The 19,235-nt window shown below is 43.3% G+C and overlaps 3 protein-coding genes across 4 annotated transcripts; 1 reads left to right on the top strand and 2 right to left on the bottom strand.

Moving 5' to 3' along the window:
* Positions 1–216: 216 nt before the first annotated feature.
* Positions 217–2,130, top strand: LOC308109807 (lysophosphatidic acid receptor 4; the record flags this gene model as incomplete). The annotated part of the gene is made up of 2 exons (XM_080463613.1): positions 217–567; positions 1,579–2,130. The coding sequence occupies 2 exons, from the start codon at positions 217–219 to the stop codon at positions 2,128–2,130; spliced, it is 903 nt and encodes a 300-aa protein (XP_080319739.1).
* Positions 2,131–3,982: 1,852 nt separating this feature from the next.
* Positions 3,983–6,648, bottom strand: LOC308109254 (uncharacterized protein). Of its 2 annotated transcripts, none has more exons than XM_080462707.1 (3): positions 6,384–6,648; positions 5,691–5,955; positions 3,983–4,938 (listed from the first exon to the last, which is right to left on the bottom strand). In XM_080462707.1, the coding sequence occupies exons 1-3, from the start codon at positions 6,503–6,505 to the stop codon at positions 4,273–4,275; spliced, it is 1,053 nt and encodes a 350-aa protein (XP_080318833.1). In that variant the 5' UTR covers positions 6,506–6,648; the 3' UTR covers positions 3,983–4,272. The 2 variants fall into 2 exon arrangements, with proteins under 2 accessions (XP_080318833.1, XP_080318832.1); XM_080462706.1 differs by having other exon boundaries at positions 6,341–6,629.
* Positions 6,649–14,454: 7,806 nt separating this feature from the next.
* Positions 14,455–18,963, bottom strand: atf4a (activating transcription factor 4a). Its single transcript, XM_080463545.1, has 4 exons — positions 18,701–18,963; positions 17,051–17,230; positions 16,658–16,963; positions 14,455–15,985 (listed from the first exon to the last, which is right to left on the bottom strand). The coding sequence occupies exons 2-4, from the start codon at positions 17,097–17,099 to the stop codon at positions 15,054–15,056; spliced, it is 1,287 nt and encodes a 428-aa protein (XP_080319671.1). The 5' UTR covers positions 17,100–17,230; positions 18,701–18,963; the 3' UTR covers positions 14,455–15,053.
* Between the last annotated feature and the right edge of the window lie 272 nt (positions 18,964–19,235).

The following is a 19,235-nucleotide window of genomic DNA, read 5'->3' as shown; positions in this document are numbered from 1 at the left end:
GTTTTTAAGCCAATGACTTCGATGACCTGCAAGTGGAAAATTCTGCATTGGACAGAACGACTTCGACTGCAAGACACTGTGAACTTGAGGTACGGTTGACATCTGTGATGACTGTGTAGTGTTCTGTTGTTGTCATGTGAAGGTTTGAGTATTCACCACTAACTGTTCCCTCTGTTCTCTTCCTTGAAGCTTCCCAACCTCTCCCTCCCCCCAAAAATGTCCAATGCCACCTCTCTCCACGAGAACGCAACCGACCCCTCCAATCTTTGGTATCGGTATCCACAGTGCGCAGTGGCTCCTTATGCCTATGTCTTCTATTACGGGGTCAAGGTGTTCAACCTGGCTCTGGGGACGCCGTGTAACCTCTTAGTCATGTCGCAGGTCTCCACGAAAAAAGGTGACGTTTCTACGTCGGCCATTTTCATCTTGAGCCTGGCGGTGGTGGACGTCCTCTTCTGCCTGATGACTCCCCTAGACCTGGTCAACAGCCTGCTGGTCAATGACTATCGCATCTGGTACTACAAGAAGTTTATGTACGGGGCCAAGGATCTAGCGCCGCTCTTTCTGGTGAGTGTTTATGGTGGGGTTGTGCCTGCTGAAGCATCGTGTGATCTATATAGCTGTATTTATTCTGTGTTTTCATAACCTAACTTCAGTGTTTGAGTTAAAAACAACCTCATATGGGGTATTTTTGAAGAGGTGTATGTATTTATTTGAAAAAGAAAAGATACTAGAAGCGTAAATAACTGGGTTTTTTTGGTTTATTTCTCTCCGAATGATCTGTTCTGAGCATCCCATTCAGTAAGGAAGTCGCTCAAAGTTGTTTTTTTTCCCCTTCCAACTGTTTTTATCTTCGTTTAAAACAAATCAAATTATTTTTGGAACTTTTTTTTTAAGGCAGAATCCGGAACTTAATTGGAATAATGAGCAATCTGTAGTTCTGCAGAACCATCTCATGACACTACATGTGTGCAACAGAGTCATCGTGAGCTGGTCTATTATTACATTTACAATACATATGGAGACTTTATATAGAGCCTGATGTGTGAAAAACTGAATGTTAGAAAAAGTGGGCCGAATAATGTGGTTTACATATACAGTAACTGCTGACATTCAACAGGAAACTGAAGTTTGACAAACCAATTTCTTGATTTAGCATCAAATATTACTCTCTACTACTACCACTGCAGGCGTTGTTAGTGCTCAACAAAAGTCCGAACTGCGCAATGGTTTGAACGCTGCACCACTCCCCGTCCATATTCTCCTGGGACTTGGTGGTTTTATGGTTGATATTCCCCGTGATAACAATCCAACTTCATCGTCCGTCCATACGAACGTCTGCGTACTCGCCATTGTTAATGTTTACAGTTTCCTTGCACACGCGTGTGTGGCTTCATGACAAAAACAGAGAAACAGCACCCACAAGTAGCCCTACATGCTAACTACACTGTTTTCATCATTTCGGATTTCACTTTCAAAACATTGCCTTGTAAACTTTTCTCACAACACAGATGTACCCTATTGTTTTGTGCCACTGAACCAAAGAATTCTGTCACACGTTTACTTCCTCTATTCCAGGTGTGTATCTCTTTAGACCGCTACATCGCAGTGGTCTATCCGGTGCTATTCGCTGGAATCCGCGACAACAAGGTCCGCTCATGTGTTTGTCTGTTTGCCTGGAGTCTCGTCCTGGCCCACGGCATGGCGAAGAGCATCCTGGGAAGAATGGTTACCATGAGCTTCTTCAGCGGAGTCATCCTCTTTGCGTTCGCGGTCATGGTCTTCTGCAACATCTCGGTCGCCTGGGTCCTCCGCCGCTCGGTGATGGGAAAGGAGGAGATGCACCCGGTGAAGAAGAGGGCCTTCAAGATGGTGCTGATCAACCTGGCCATCATTGTGGTCAACTACCTGCCCCCCGTGGCGCTCATGCCGTTCGCACCGTACTACACCTTTGTGGAGTTCAACTGTCAGATCATTACCAGTGTGTACGCCATCATGGACCTGAGCTGCAGCATCGAGCCCCTCCTCTACATCACAAAGATGGAGTGTATGAAGAAAGGATGCTGTGGGATCTGTTGCTCCAAGAACCGCCCAGCTGATTCCAAGGAATCCTCCAATCAAAAATCATAAATCAACCACATCTTTAAAAAAAAAGAAAGCTATAATTATTATTGTAGATACTTTGATACCACTCTTTTTAGCTTTTTCCTACTGCATCATGGCGACTATACATACAGATTAGGTTAAACCCACTGATTGATATTATTAATGGTATTTGTCAAGAGTTTAGTAACATTAATAGCCAGTGAACAGATACAAGTTGATTTCAGGACAGTAAGTAATTCCATTCAGTTTGCATGTTCTCTTCAGAAGTTTCATTTACTACGGCCGTGGTGAGCAGTAGCAGCGTATCCACCGTTTCCGGATTGTTTCCAGATAGTTGAATTTTTGCCCGTTTACAGGACGGCATAGAAGCATTTTTGAAAAGTTCCACCATGGAAGCCATTTTCAAAAGTTGCATTTTCAGTGACTCTGAGCACCACTATCGTGTAAACAACCACAGAAAACTCAACGAAAGATTTGCGTTTTCACTTTTACTCGACAAAGCGTTGTCGAGTAAATGGACGGCTAATCCTGCAATGCGAGTTTGCACCACTAGGTGGTGTATTTAGTTACTCAAAGAAGCAGCTGGAAGAATAATTGGCTATTGCCTACAGTTCTTGGGATACTGCACCGTGGTGTAGTTTACATGATAAGCAGGGAGCTACAGGACCAGATCAGCTGCAAACCAGGAGTTTATAATGCAATGGATAAAACGAACTCATTCAAGATCAAAATTAGGTTTTCATTCATTTATATTTATTTGAAAATATGAGTGCTGTTTTCCTTAAAAGCCCATTATTGCCCATTATAAACCCTTCACATTGTGCTGTAGTGTTTCAGCAGTAATCCTTTAAAAGACAAAGCCCACATGGACTTATTAAGCACTTAGCAGCTAGTTAGCTTGTAATTAAATCAGCTTGGCGCAGTGGGATCAATTAACCACTAAATAATGAGCGAGGACGTGCAATAGGCAAATTAATACAGCAGTTGACTAATATTATGATTAATAAAGGAATTTATCGGTGCAGTGGTACTAACATGGTTGGTAATCATTCCTCCACATTTCAGACTCAACATTTTCATTAAATATTTCATCTATTGTCACTTTTTGTGTTCAATTTCTTGATGACAAACCAAAACTAAAGCTGCTCTCGTAAAAGTGTGAATAATAAATGTTTTTTTTATATTGTTCCAAATCAAAAATATATTTTTTTCCATCATAAAGTTTGTCAGCTTTAATTCCTAAAAGAACTATAAACTTTTAAAGTGGTAGTGGTTAGCCCTCTCTCCTCACAGCGAGAAGACACCCGGTCCAATTCCAGGTTCAGGTCCTTTCTGTGTGGAGTTTGCATGTTCTGTGTTGATTGTGGATGTAGAAATGTTTTGATTTGAGTATGCATCATCTCTGTACATGTGTAATTATACTCCTCTCTGTAATGATTTGTGTGTACACAGATTAGTTACTAAAATACATGATTGTGGTATTCTACATGTAGCTCCCTGCATGCCTAGAAGGGCCAGTAACTGCCTAAGCTCCATCTCAGACTGACCTCTCGGTCTACTGAAGTTTTCCATGTGGATTTTTTACTTTTGTCAGTGAAACGTTCATTTTTAAACAGGATCTTACGTAAGACTGCTGACTGAGAGGCCCAAAAGAGGAAAAACAAAGACATTTAGAAGCCCCTGTACACGCACACACAGAACATATACCAACTGGTCAAACGTTGATGTGATCATACAAATATATATGCACACAAATAAATGTCATTCCAGATGTAGATATTTGATTGAACTAAGTTAAATTTCTAACTCAAAGAAGTCCCCCGAGCTATGTGACTAATCAACACTGACATGAAATCAAGACCGTAAACAATCAAATGCACTGTTTTGAATAGATTGTTTATTTTTTTTAAACATACGCTTTTACGGGAGTATAAAACAGATCAACTTCTTATAGTATATATATAATACTGGTATAAGTGGCATCTCAGCATGATTAAGTTTTAAATTTGAAGATTTTTAAGATGCCATTTACATGAAGTTTCAAGTGAAGACATTGTGCAGACTTGAGAGCGCGTAAACAAGACCTTAAACCTGCACGCGTGCGTGTCAGTTTGTGATGATCGTGTGCCAATTGTAGGAATGGGAAATGACAAAGTGAAGCATGTTTCAGAAATGAGTGATTTTTGAATGCATCTCCTTCAGACTGTCCGATGTGGCTTCAGGGCCGTCTGCTGAGGTCACAAACCCGGGGTAAACGGGAAAGAACTGTGCTGGTTCAGTGCTTGGACCTTTGACCTCTGGCGATGAAGGCAGGAACAGTGGTATCAACTTGGCATGAGCGTAATCGATCTCAAACCCTTCGAAAATAAGGCCCACGCCCCAGGCACCCAATGCCTCCTGGAGGAGCCGGGACACCTTCCGGGCGGCCAGTACCAGCTTCTCGTAGTCTGTCTTCTCTAGTCTGAATATATCAGAGGTCAGAGGTCGACGAGGCACCAGCACGGTGAAACCGGGAGAGTTGGGGAAAGGGGTGAGAAAAGCCACGTGTCCGTCGTCCTCCCACACCCGCCACTGCTGCTCCTCCCCACGAACGATGCGCGAGAACAAGCCTGGATGAGCGGGGTCGTCTCCCAGGAAGCTCAGGTCAGGCGGAGTGTCGGGAGAGGGGAGCCTGGAGCGGATCCTGGTCTGGATCTCAGTCAGGCTGGAGTCGCTCCACCGCGGGGCGGTTTTAGATGTACAGTATCCCGGGTCCAGGGCGTTGTGCTCCTCTTCTCCAGCCAGGTGGGGGCGCCACTCTGCATCCAGGCCGTGGAGAGGGAGGATTCGGATCTGTAGGGGAGTACAGTGATGATAATAAACCAGGGAAATTTACAGCTCAGCAATAAACGTTTATAAAACAATAATTTCAAGTGAAAACGGGAAACTTTCTTTTTGGGTGTTTGGGGCCTGAGACTTTACCCTCTGCTGTAGGCTGAAGTGACTGAAAAGGGCAGGATTAGTAGACTAAATCATTTAAATTCTTTATCTGATGAAGCCACAGTTAATCATGATCTCTCTAAACTTCAACTCACTATTTTTTTACAGTCAATATAATAAAAACCAAATCCACAGTTTTCAACTTGTTTATATGAGATACCTGCCAATCGAATTGTTGAATAATTGCCCAAAACATTTGTATCATAGTATTTAGAATCCAAACTCTCGACTATATTCATATATAGAACCGTGTGTGATGACCCGAAAGAAAAGACTGTGGGAGGAAGCTGGAGCACCTGGGAGAAAGAGAAAAGTTCCTTTATTGAATTATTCAAGTGTCTTAATTGTGGATTTTTTTCATTCTGACATGAAAATGTTTTCAACTTTAGTTATAAACATCGTCAGTAATTATATAAGTTAGTTTGCTTTGTAGTTTAAAGTTGTATAGCTTCATGCCATAATGTTAGTTTAGTCCATCTTCACCCATTGCGCTTTTATTTTAATTCCAAGGCATCTCTTTTATTGTCCTTTATTAGTTTCTATATAAAAAAAAAAATATATATATATATATATATATATATTCTTTATGGTTTCAGGGGACTGACCTGAGGGGGTGTTCGTGTGTGCGGTCTGCTGACCAGCGCACACCTCCGGACGCCCAGCCTGTCACACAGTCGCTCGGACACAGCTCGAGCCCCCAGCAGCCACGACAGATACTCGGGCTCCTCCAGGTGGAAGATGCTTCCTCCAGAGCTTCCAGGAGCGCTGCTCTCCAGGATGACGGAGCCCGGGGTCCAGGGCCGGGGGTGAAGGTGGGCCACCAGACCCTCCGACTCCCAGACCACATGACGGCGAAAAGATGAGGACATGCTGCGGCATGTGTTCGTAAAATAAATAAATACATACATACATACATACATACATACATACATACATACATACATACATACATACATACATACATACATACATACATACATACATATAAAAATAAATACACGCAGACGAAAACATAACTTTCTCGGCTCAACTTTCGTTGGCGATAGTAACTGTTGTTCCATAATCTCAATTTTACATGTGACTCTGGAGCACGTGAAAATGAGGCCATACTGTCACCATGGAAACCTCATCATTTTATTGTGACCATGCTATAGTCAATGACCTTATATTTGAGGTTTTTCGACTTCAACGTATACTCATAATCAAAGGTCGATCAAGAAATAGCTTCTTTGTGATGCGTCTGAAGCGGACCTACCTTCTAACGACCCTTGTAAACAGCATAAAGGGCTGAAACACACCTGCCCGTTCGGCTCCGCTCGGTTCTGGTCGGCTCTGCTCTGGTCGGCGCCAAGTTACAGTATAAAGTATAATAAACACACACGGCGATAAAGGCGCAGACTGCGGTTCCTCTAAACCACATTAACCACCCGCAGTGGTTGTTAAAAATCAACTTTTAACAGCAGTATGAAGGAAAGACTTCCTCTTTTACTCATTTCTTCACCCCACTGTTGTCAAGTTTCTTCTTCTGTTTCCCTCTTTTAGTCGTACATCTGGTTTAGAGGCAGACTACCGGGTCCCCACAGGACTGAGGTGGAACTGCATCTCCTGATAGATAGATAGATAGATAGATAGATAGATAGATAGATAGATAGATAGATAGATAGATAGATAGATAGATAGATAGATAGATAGATAGAATGTGGTTGCTAGGTATTGGAGAAGAGATAGGATTAAATATATATTTACTTCTTCCTACCACTTTTCTTACATGTTGAATCAGACATATATTTATAAGAATGTATGTCTAGATAGATATGTGTACATTGGTTATAGTGATTGTGTATATGTATATAAATAGAAAAGAGATTTATTTATTTGTTTGTATGAATATATTTATTTATTAAAGGGGTTTGATATATGTGTATATACAGTATGTGAGCATATATATGTATATTAATATATCAATAAGTTCATACCAGTGTAAATATGTTTTCTAACTTTAAATGGGTTTATCGTCATTTGTTTCATGCAATAGTCGGCTTATCTCAGGGGAGTGGGACGCCCACTGTCCCATGGGCTGTGCCAATGAAACAACCAGGCAATTCTTATGATTGGTCAAGGACGCAAGCTCAGGTTTGATCACCTGTGGCTGACTAACTTTGATGAGGGTGTCTCGTGTCTAAGAGCTGCTGACTGAGAATTACAGCCATGGGGTGGAACACATATCATCAAAACGTATATCAGCGTCACTTACAGCTTCTTATAATGAATTAATGACACATGGCTGTTTTTTCTTTTCTTTTTTTTTGAGGTGTGGGGGGGGGCGTGTGATCCTGGATGAAAACTGACCGTTAAAATATCTTCCAAACGTCTCGAGAGTAAAACCTTTTAACATTTTAGTGGCTTTAAGGAGTGAAAGAAAGAAAGCGTTTGTGTGCAATTTTAAAATGTAACAGCAGAGGGCGCCCTTTCATCACAAACGAGAATTTAACTACACAAACGATTAGAGAAATGCCATAAATACTGTTAAACGTTTTAATTTTTAACTCTGCAATCTTTCAAGCCTCATTCCTCCACCACTTTTTACGGATTTTTCTTGTCAACACAGCCTGAAGATTTCATTTCAACTTTCTCCTGCTCTCAGTACTGAGCTCACCTCCTATTTCAGTCATACCAACGGTTTAAAAACAAACCCTGCAGAGCACGTCTGCAATAATTATACACACACACACGAACACACACACACAAACACGTGTCTCTTATCATTACAGCTACTTCCTCCACCCTAACTTAACCTACACCCAAAGGCTCAAACATTAACTAAGTCATTTGGGGAAGTGAGGCCCAGAAATAAGTTTCCAGTTAAAACACAACCTTTTTCCTCTAAGCACAACAGATAAGATCATATGTTCCTTCTCGTACTTCGTGGTAAAAAGCTACTACCCTCATGAACTCAGACTTTTTCATCTGTCCATTTTATTAAATTCATCGTTGTATTTGCCCATGAAGTTGAGAAGATGTAGAGACAGATCTCGTGTGTGAAGTTGATCTGTCGTGACTCATTTCTTGGTCTCACATGAACAATAATGAGGCAGAGTGGACTAGTGTGTCGTCCCACTTTGAGGGAGTAAATCTGTCCTAATCTGGGTCCGTGACCTCGGTAATGAGCTCAGCTGCTCGGAGAGCTTGTGTGATGGATGTCAGCTGAGAGATTCACTTCATTCAGAGATGGAAGATAAGAAGCATGTGAACCCATGCAGATTTTAAGGTGTATAAACCATTTCAGCTTTTACGTTTTTTTTTTCATTCAAGTTACACTAAATGAGACAAAAGTGAAGTTACATTTCATGCGGTGGACTCTGAATTGGCTGGGTGGTCTCTCTGTGTTTGCAGTCATATAAACTGGTATTTGTTCCAGGATGTTTCCTATCTTCAGCCTGATATCAGAGTGTAGGCATTGGGCCAATAGATAAAACATTATAAAGTGTTCTCAGTAAGTAAAGATGATTATATCTAAATCAGACATGGCCCTCATCGGCATTCCTCGAGGCGAGTGATAGAAATACTAATATTACTTTAATTGAGTTCATGGGTTTTTGGAGCAGGAAAGTCATGCAAACCACACACAGTTAATGGATTGTAATCTACACGGACTAAATTCAGCCATTTAATCATGTGCTCGGTCACAAGATGACTCGAGGCCAGACAGTTTCTGTAGCTTTCAGAATCATCAAAGATGTTGATTTCTGATCTAAGTGTCTAGGTACTATCAGAAACACGAACTGGAAGTTGCATCACTTGCCTTATCGCTCTTCGTTTCCTGCACCACACAGCGCAGATGTTGAAAGAAAAGCAATCTACTGAGAAGGACGACACCTGTGCTCATGAGTTCAGGAAGTCCTGTAGAAGCAGGACATCCTCTGTGTGTCAGATCTTCATTCGTCCTGCCGGAGCATCGTGGAGCCGCTTGAGGGAACAGGGGAGGTGATCAACAATCCAAGCAGGTGGCGAAAGAGGCAAAAGTGCATGTTTTGGTTTCCCTGCCACAGGTTTCTTCAGTCTTCCCTCAAATGAATTGTGATAACAGCACTTGGTTACCATGGTTTTAATACATCTGCACAGGAAAAATATGTGAAATTGCACCATCTATTACTATCCTTAACTTTCATTCACCACAGACAGTGAACTCAGAGTTGAAAGATCATCCTTTTGTTTTCATATCTTTTCCTCTTCAGATCTACTCTTCTGTTATAAAGCTCACGGGGACATCATAATCTTCCCTCGAATCTGTTTGTTTTGCTTGAGGAGAATTCATTTAAAAAAAACTGACGTTGTGTGAGAGAGACAATTCTCTTAAATCATAGTTTAGATCATATCAATGGAGAAAAATAAAGTATTTAAATTCAAATAGAAGCAGTAACAGACATATAAGGCTTCAAGGATCCTTGTTTTTGGGGGATTTTCATGAAAAATGTGTGAAAATGTTTCTATTTGTATTGAGAAAAAGCTATAAATCATACTTATATTCAGGTAATTTCAAAGCATTTGAGCAATAGAGACAACCTTCAACAATTCATTCTGACAGTGTCTTTTAGCTGGAGAGTTGTTTGCAGAAATATCTATCCTCTGTAAGAGCAAAGCCAGACAGCATGTAAAGCCCACATCTAAGCTAAGGGCGGTCAAATCACCGTTAAAGTGCTGGGTATGTTTGTGAAAACAGTATTTATCTGCAGAGGGGACTTGATTTACTATGAATCCAAAGTCAGGAGGGAAAGAGTGAATAAAACATGAGTTGGATATGTCGAGAAAATTATTCTATAGGTTTGTATTGAATATTAACACAAGACAAAACTCCCTTGAGGTCTAAGTTTGACTTTCCATTAGTAAATAAAACGATGTTATCACCTAAAGTATCTCCCTGTATCCGTAAGATGCCACCCTGTCCTTCTCTTTCCTCCCGGCTGACATTATCCTCACTGGATCATCCACCACATGCAGGAGTTGGACTTGATATCTGCCAGGAATAGCCTCGTGAGCAGCCTGAGAGCAGTTATATCAGAATGTGTCACATTTGCTGGCCGCTGCAGACTTACAGTAGAGTAACTAAGAATAGCCCCACGGCCTTACTCGGCTTCAGGCATCTGGCCAAGCAAAAGTCCTGCAATGTGATGTGGAATACAGCTGAGGATTGTTTGTGCGTGCCGCACGGGGGAGGCCGCCAGTTCAGACAGGTTATACTAGTTTGGCCCCGGGAGCAGATCTAGAAAGGAAGTTCAGGGAGTGGAAACTTCACAACACATCTCACACCCAAATCCATCAGAGGACAATCGGAGCTGTTGAGGAAACAATTCCAACGAAACGATTATCAGATATTGTTGATCCTGGTTTGTTATACGAGTAGGTTGTATTCTGACTCAGGGGGGTAAGGTTCAGGGTTCTAGTTCTGTGGTTTATGATTCATGCTTGTTTCATGTTGAGGCTGGTTGAGCTTCCCAGTAAGTCTCCTCGCCCTCCAGGTGCTCGACAGGTGTTTCCTGCGAACTCCTGACTCAAGAAGTATTTGAAGACCCTGTGTGTCCATGAGTGCCGTCCATAAGTTTTTTTCTCTTCTTCTCACTAAGTTGCGTCTGACAGTCTGAAACTGTCTGAAACAAAAAAGTCCTGAAACTGTGTGGAAAAGTGTCTTAAAAGTCTCTGTAACTGTATGAAAATGGTCTCTTTCTCTTTCTCTAATTCTACATGTAATTCTCTTTGTTTTGAACTTTATTCCTTCATCCTAGCACAGAAATAAACACCAAAACTTTGTTTTGCGGTGAATCCCGGAGTTTGATTTCAGTGATTTGCAAATTGCCTCCCTGAAGTTTGACATCCAGCATTGTTTTCACTAAGTAAATAAAACAAAGATGAATTAAATGCAATGCTACTGAGGTCTGCTCCCTAGAAGGAAAGTAGCCAATGGGAGATTACACCACATGCAATAAATACTGCAGTCGATCCATCCATTACGCTATAATAATAGTGTGAAGCTAGAATATGAATGTTGACTGGTGCGGATGGAAATCTTTAGGAAGCTAAAGTTGCTCCTAAGAAAAGCTTCCTGCTTCAGTATGAAGTCCCATACATGCATTTTCAGTGTGAAACAAACTTTATCACCACAATAATGCTGCTTTCCTGCTGCTCCAGGCCTCTGAAATCCAAACCGTTTTTATGGTTACTGAACCGAAAGTATTTATAGACCCTGTGGCGTGACGTGTCAGCAGAAATGGAGTTTTACTGTTGTTTTTACAGCCCGTAGACACTTTCCCTCACTTGTACGTTCCGCTTTGCTACTGTGGAGTTACGCTGGGAATAAACGTGGCCCGACTGTTTGATTTATGCTAAAAAATGAGAACAACTTCACGGACGCGTCCAAGCCGGTGTCAGGCTGAGGTTTATGGCTGTAAGAAGAGACGTCATTGCATCTGGAAAGCGGCGTCATCACATCGGCGTGCTGTCGCCTCTGTCTTCATGACAGCCGAGCAAACTGCCGCAGACGACTGTCCAACATTTTTGTCGATCCATGGACATTGAGGGCACGTCAGCAAGAAAACCAAACAGACGTCACGGCGTCCTGTGTGCTAATTTAGTGACTGCAAAGCAGGTCTGTGTGAGAGTTAAGTAAAACAAGGCTTTAGTGAAACCACAGCATGAAAACCTCCAAACAATCGAAGGCAGTGGAACTCCCATCGAGCCGACTGCCGTGAGGTGCAGAGGAATGTGAGCGGACAGGAATGATTCACGATCTCTGCCCCACAGCCGACCGCTCCCATCACCTGCTCACCAAACACAACTACCAGCACTTGTTCAGAAGAACCAACTCAGCCCGACTGTGAATCCTTAAGGTCACGTCTCACGTGCGCAGGAAACCACGTGTTCTGGCCACTGCCGTGTACAAACAGCAGGATCAACGCAGAGGTCCGAGCTCGGCTTGTCTCTGAGTTAAATGCTGGGAGGTGACTCTAGTTGACCTTGCTGTGTCCGGTTGCCGTGGCGATGCCGTCACCAGCCCGATGGGTTGGTTGTGAAGCATGTCAAAATCTGCTGCGTTACACACTCACGCTCACCACTTACAATGTCCTCTTACCATGTCAGCTGGAGCACCTAAGTGGCCCAAGAACGACGCGTTTTCCACAATGAAACAAATTTTACTTTAAGAAACTCGATAAAAAAATAAAAAAAAAAAAAAAAAAAGACTTGTGGAAGAGGGAAATACTTCTTTCTTCAATTTTTAAGTTCGGATTTCTAAGAAATACTTGCGAACCGAACACTGTTGTTTAAAAGCCCCTCATTTGATGTTAATGGTATATCGCATAGTGTTGTTTATATTGTAGTTTTAGAATACACAACTTTTGAATTGATTACATTTTGCATCACAATCCAATTAATCCCATAACACCGACAGATGAGGTATGATTACAAAACACATTTTTTTAACCATTTGAAATGTGATAGCGTTGCTTGGACAGTCCTCGTCAATTACTTCTTACGCATAGCTGGCCAGTTTGTGCCTCCTCTTGGAAAGGAGATCAATCGATAGAATTTATTGGGGGTGCATCCCATTCAGCGTTGACCTGCTTGTGCACATGAGTGCTCACTGTTTGTGCACTTTCATTTGCCGGGTTTCCAGTGTGTGCTCAACAAAAAGGGCAGAATAAAGTCAACAGTGAGACGGACGAACGTGGGACTGTGCCGCTGTGAGCTTTTGTGCACGCACAATGTAAAACACAAAGGGTTAAAAAAGAAAAGAAAAGAAAAACTAAACAAAAAGCACTTTCTCCTCTATATATTATTCAAACCCTGTTCGCCTGTTTGGGAAAAATTCAGAGTTACAGAGAAAAGGAACAAAGTTACAACAATAACGGTTTCGTTAAAAAGCAATAATTAATGTGAATGATTGCCAAGGAACAGGAAGTTTGCTTTTGTTTTCTTACAAAAAGGAATGGTGTTTTATCTAGAGTCCCACCAAGTTATTATCCTTTTTAAATAGGAAATAATGTCATTTTTAACCCAAAATTATGACGCAAGTTACATCAGTGCGTGTGTGTGTGTTTGTTGAATCAGTACTTTTAACAATTTTGTAACTTTCCCCACACAAATATTTGTACTTTCATGAAGCGAATATAAAATGTTTCCAACTTTGTAGATGAAATATCAATAATTGCTGATTCAGCTCATCTGTAGCCTGAACGTTCAGTCATAATAAAGCAGCCTCTTTACGTTATCTCTCCTGTTCTGCCCTCCGCAGCCTCCTCCCGCTTCTTATCTGCGTCTTCTCAGGAGGGCAAGGCCTCGCAGACCAGGAGGCTATCAGGGAGGAGTCCACGTTCGTTTGTGTGTGTGTGTGTGTGTGTGTGTGTGTGTGTGTGCGTGTGTGTGTTGGGGTTTTACCGTCAAGCCTCAATGCACCGAGCTGCCTGACAGGAGTCAGCCCATTGGGCTGGCTGTCAGCCACACACACATGGTCACACACATCTTAAATCAACACCTTCGATGAATATTTGCAAATCTGTGGCTTTGGTCCAAACTGCGTGCAGGAATCTGTTGCGGCCACCTGTGAGAGCCTCCGTGTGGGAGAGCAGCGAGCGTCGTCTGCTTTTACACTCACAAGGACTTTCCCATGAAACACTGTACCAGCTGTGTGTCTCTGGTTTCCTCTTCGGCTGCAGGCGCTGAGCGACCCCGATGACTCCCAGGCCTCTGAGGACGACGCCTCTTTCAACTGGATTGGCCGGCTCAGTCAGGGAAACGTGCGCAAACACGTAGACCGTTAGTCCATAATGACATGTCAGTCGTTTTCAAGAGTGCTCAGCGTTCCTAAACATTCTTGCATGAAGACACCAAATATGCCAATGACATGGAGATACACCATCTGTGGAGAAATTACTTCTTTCAATGTGCAAAACTCAGAACCACACCCATACGTACACAGAGAACAATACACTATGAACATTAACAATGGCGAGTATGCAAACATTGTTATTGTCCATCGACTCGCACGTGTGCAGAACAACTATTTACTACAGCCATGGTGAGAATGTGCAGTAGCAGTGTTAACTTAATACAGATCTTTAGTCAAAAAAAAAACAAACAACCTATGGTGGGCAGATTAAGAAACGATTCCTCTACAAATAAGATGATCCCACGTTCTACCATTTTTACGAGATGTTCATGTTCCTTCTGTTGATATGAATGTACTATGATCACTCCACTACATCCTGGAAACAAAAGCTGGGAATGGTTTTCTGGTAACAATCATTATTCGTAACAACTTTGAAGTGTATTTACATGTGGAAAAAACTAAGATTGAAGACAAAAAGCAAAGAAGTCTGATCAATTTCTCACAGAAATTTATTAGAAAAAAGAAAAAGCAAAGCATTTTTACAAGCCAAACACTGGCGCTAAGAGTGTGAGCTACTGCAGAGGAGATGGGAGTTTTATCCAGCGATAAATAAAAGCCACAGTCGGCAAGCAAACAGAGAAAAACTATGTACACACAAAATGTTGACAGTGTAACATTGAGATTTCATAAATAGGCCGAGGCCCCTTTCTGGACTTGAAGCTGTTGGAAGGTCATGATGGGGTCAAGCTGGGCTGAGGAGGGGAGGTGAAGAATAATGGACTAATCTTTCCAATACTCTGCTCATGAGTTACAATTCTACCACACTACTCGGGTTTATGGTGATTTTTTGTTTTGCATGCCTAGTCTACAAGGACGCTGGTCCACCCTGACCAGGCAGGGAGCACACGGGGGTTGGACCGGGGACCAGACCAGGGGCTGAGAGACAAGCATGTACAGATGCTTCACCTGACGACCTCCCAGCCCCCCGATCTGCATGGCTCTAAACTTTCTAGGGCTTTCCACTTCCTGTTCCATTCATCCACCTTCTACAGACTAACTCCAGTGGATTCCTCATGAAACCTTTTCCTTCCTACGCCACTGAGCTGGTCTTTCCACGGTGGTGCTTGCGGACTTCCTCCATCAGGTCCTTGAGGTACTGGATCTCTCGGCTGATGGACTCTGCCTTCTCTCCCAGTTCGTGGTTCCTCTTCTCCAGCTCGTCACACTCAGTCAACAGCAGCTCCTGCTCCACCCTCTTCTTCTGCCGATAGCGCGTGGCAGCCGTCTTGTTCTGCTCCATCTTCTTCAGTTTCTTCTCCACCACTCTGGGAGCCCCAGACACAGATTTGACCTTGGGGGTCTTGGGGGAGGGCATGGCAGTAGGCTCTGGTTTGAAGTAGGGTTTGGTCCTGGAGGAACCAGCTGTGGAAATGGGGGGCGGCGGGGAGGGGTGACGAGGCGGTGAGCCAGCAGCCGACTCGATACCGGAGTCGCTGTCGCAGTCGCTTGACGTGGACGTTTTATCGGTCTGATCAGGCAGAGGGAGGAGCGAGGCGGACTCCTGGTCAGCGAGCACCACCACAATGTGACCGGAAGTGGGAATGGAGAGCACGATGGGGGCGTCGGGGGCCTGAATGCTTCCACTGGGGTCTGGGAGGAAGGCGGGAGTGATTGATGTGGCCGTTTTCTCTGCATCCAGGACGTCTACTTCACTCCCCAGCTCCAATGTGAACGCCGGAGAGGAAGGAGCCGGAGAGAGAGGCTCGGACTTCATCACCACCTCCATCTTGGCGGGCACAAGAGGGAGTGGCGTGACATTGGGCAGCGACAGGTCGAGCTCCAGGCTGCTGGGGGCGAATGAGTCGAGCTCCAGATCCATGTGGGAGTCAAGGGAAGCCAGCAGTTCCTCGGGGGAGCCGGGCGACTCGTCAGACGAGCAGGAACCAATCAGGGATTCCAGGTCAAATTCACTCAGGTCAATTTTTTCAGACATCCAGTCCATGCCAGCGAATGCATCATCTCCTGAGGAAGAAGACAGATTTGTTAAATAAAACTTATAACCACATTTTCCTCTTTTATGACTTCTGATGTAACAGAAAAATTGGAGCTTTCTCTCCCACAATGTCCTTGTGATGAATCGCACCACTGATTGTGCACATACTCAAGTATCATTAAAAGTGATCCCCAATTAGCACAAACTCCACCTTAGTAAACCTGTCAAGAGTTTAATGACTCAACCTACCAGCTCTGAAAGACTGCACCCCTCACCCACACCTAATAATTACTCAGCATACAGCCTAAATTTGTTGATCTACAAAGTACGTTACGTCTTGAGTTAAAGAGAAGATTGACTTCCGTGCAGAACAACCATCATTAGATAACTAGTTTACTCGAGTAGATGAATGAATCATGTGGCCTTCTTTCACAAAGAGAAGGTCTGAATATAACCTCATTGGAACATTTGGGTCAGGCTGCCTGTGGGCAAACCGCTTGGACTCTAAACTGCTCAGAACATTTTCACTTGTATATCTTGAAAGCATTCAAAATTCTAAAACACATCAGGAACATTTCACCAGCTCAAACGTACCGAGTCAGAACCACAATGAGCTGAATTTTTTAATCAAAGTTTCTACCATAATTTTCTATAATCCATCATCTTACAGTAGCTAAAAGTCAACATCAGCTTCTTCTCACCTTTACCATCATCTGCTCCAACATCCGAGTTGAGCAGATCGCCGGCGACCAGCCAGGGGAGAGACTGCAGGTCGGCTCCAGCCTTGGTTCCCAGGAAGGAGGAGGACTGAACAGGAGGGGGAGAGGGAGGTGGCGAGGAAGAAGAGAGCGGAGAGAACGACACGGTCTGATAAGGAGACAGGGAGGGGGAGGAGAGGGGTGGCGAAGCTGGCGCCTTCCCCTCTAGAGAGGAGGAGGGAGAAAGAGCTTCTTCTTCATCTTGGTCCAGAAGGGGCCCCATGGGGTCAGCCATCAGAAACGAGTGCTCTGCAGGAGACAGTCTCATTCAGTGACGATTCTATTGAACGGTGTTGTCCATAAAGCTTTGAAAACCCTCACTGCTGCAATACACACCTAAGCACAGGGCCTCCACGTCCTCCAAGGCCAACGGGGAGAGTGTCATGGCTGCTGTTGGTCAGTGGTAGCCGTGAGCGGATGTACAGGAAGAGAGGAGAGTCGGATAATGCTATCAAGTCGAGGGGTTCGGTTCTGCTGTCGATGACAGCAAAGCTGAGGGTGGTTGCCGAGAGAGACCTGGATGGAGGAGAAAACCATGTTTTGGTGAGAACATGAGAAGAAAAGTGCTTAAGAACCCAAGTTGACCTCTCATCATCCTCCTCCATGATTATGTCTACCATGTGTTTCAGCCTATATTTAAGAAAGTGAATTAAACCAACCCAGTATTCCATTGAAATGAATTGAATCAGTTGATGGAATATAAAGACATTACAATTCTAGTGAACCTTTTCTTCATTGGTTGATATAAATTAGATCAGACTATTAATCTCACGTGTGGAAATTTGATCCACATTGTACAATTAGACAAAAATAGTTATGACACTAGCACACAAGAGAATAGACTATGTATACAAGTAGATATTTAGATAAGTATGCATGTATGTGTAGCAACCATTATTTCTTAATTTAGGGTAGTTGTAAACAATGACACAAAGCTATAAACATACATGGATCAGGACTGCAGTAGCATCCATAGATGCACCCCCCCCTCCCCTTTTTTAAAAAACAAAAACAACACTAACATTATATGTTCAGAGAACGTGACTTTAAAAAATAAATCTCACATATAAATCAAATGCCATGTGGCCAGAATTGTGTTTATCAAGACATCTATGATCAAGCCACAGCACTGAGTACTTCCTATACCAGTACAGTGGTTAAGCCTGTTGGCTCCCTGTAATGGGGGATGGGAGGATAAATTTGGCTAATCCGCTCCTCTGAAGTGTCAAAGCGGTGACGACTATAGAGAAGAAACACCGCCCCTCACCGGGGGATAACATTTCCTAATTTGGTCATGGTTCGACCGGTAACCCCGCCTCCTTTCCGTCCACGTGGGCGGGCAAACCGCCATTTTCACAACAGAAGCCATCTGCGCGAGGCGGGGGCCGCCGAGGACACGAAGCTGCTGCGCGCCATTTTGGACACGCCACGTTGTCATTGTTTAATATACACAAACATAAGAATGTCAAATTACAGCAACAGTCGTGAAGAAAAATACTTTTTGGAACTGTCTGATGGACTACTAACGCACGCTGGGCAGATTATTCACTCAACATCACAACTTGAGCCGCCTGTGTTACGGATTAAGTAGTTTCACCGTTAAGTGGTGGCCCACTCTCCCTTTAGCGTCCGTCGTTACTGCTAAGAATATGTTTAAAAGCCCGACAGTAATATCCCATTTATCCACACACATTTTATTTGTAACATCTCCGGTTACTCGCATCAGTCAGTCACCAGTTCGCAAGGAAACCAATTGATTCGAAACACTGGGAACCACCTCAGTTGACAGCCTGTAACCTGACACTCAAAATACCACAACTTCCAACCAGGAAATTCCTTTCCATGACCCCACTGTACGTTGGAAAAAAAAAATTTAAAAAAGGAAAAATAAGACAATTCTCACACTCAACAGGTTGACTTTAACTTTATATTACCCTTGCAGCTGACATGTGAAATTCTGTAAAATCGTTCATAAAGAGTACTTACGCCATTTTGCCAGAAATAGCCAATGCAGTTCGCCGTTGCACTGCCGGTTTGTTGCCGTTGCAGGAGGAGCCGCCGCAAGCCTTCACACTGCCATTTTTTAAGCGCTTGAGCGTCGACGGAAGGATGATAATCGCTAACACTATACCGAAAACATGAACAGCGGTTACTGTCAGACGTAGGGGTATATATCCAACCGATGCACCTCCCAGTGTACGCCTCCTCCAAAACGAGCGCTTCCTCACGAGTGAGATCCCTCCGCTCGAATCGTGCTGTTAATTAGCTGGATGCACGTCATTGATACTGCTGACAAAGTAGACCCACATGGCCCGACGAATATGGGTCAAATGCAGAATGTAAACATTGAAGCAGGAAACATTTGGTTTCCCTTTTATAGTGAAGTTAAACATAAGCTTGGACTGTATTACATAACACCATTTAGATTCCAACTCGCATTATTTTGTGCACAGTTAAAATATCACATTATTACGAACCAGGTGCCTCAGTGTATTTAACTGATTTCTTTAGATCTTCTTAA

Source organism: Lipophrys pholis (assembly GCF_963383615.2).
Source record: "Lipophrys pholis genome assembly, chromosome: 5".
NCBI classification, from domain to species: Eukaryota; Metazoa; Chordata; class Actinopteri; order Blenniiformes; family Blenniidae; genus Lipophrys; species Lipophrys pholis.
Note: the sequence above shows the minus strand (reverse complement) of the source record. Positions and strands in the feature narration are given on the sequence as shown.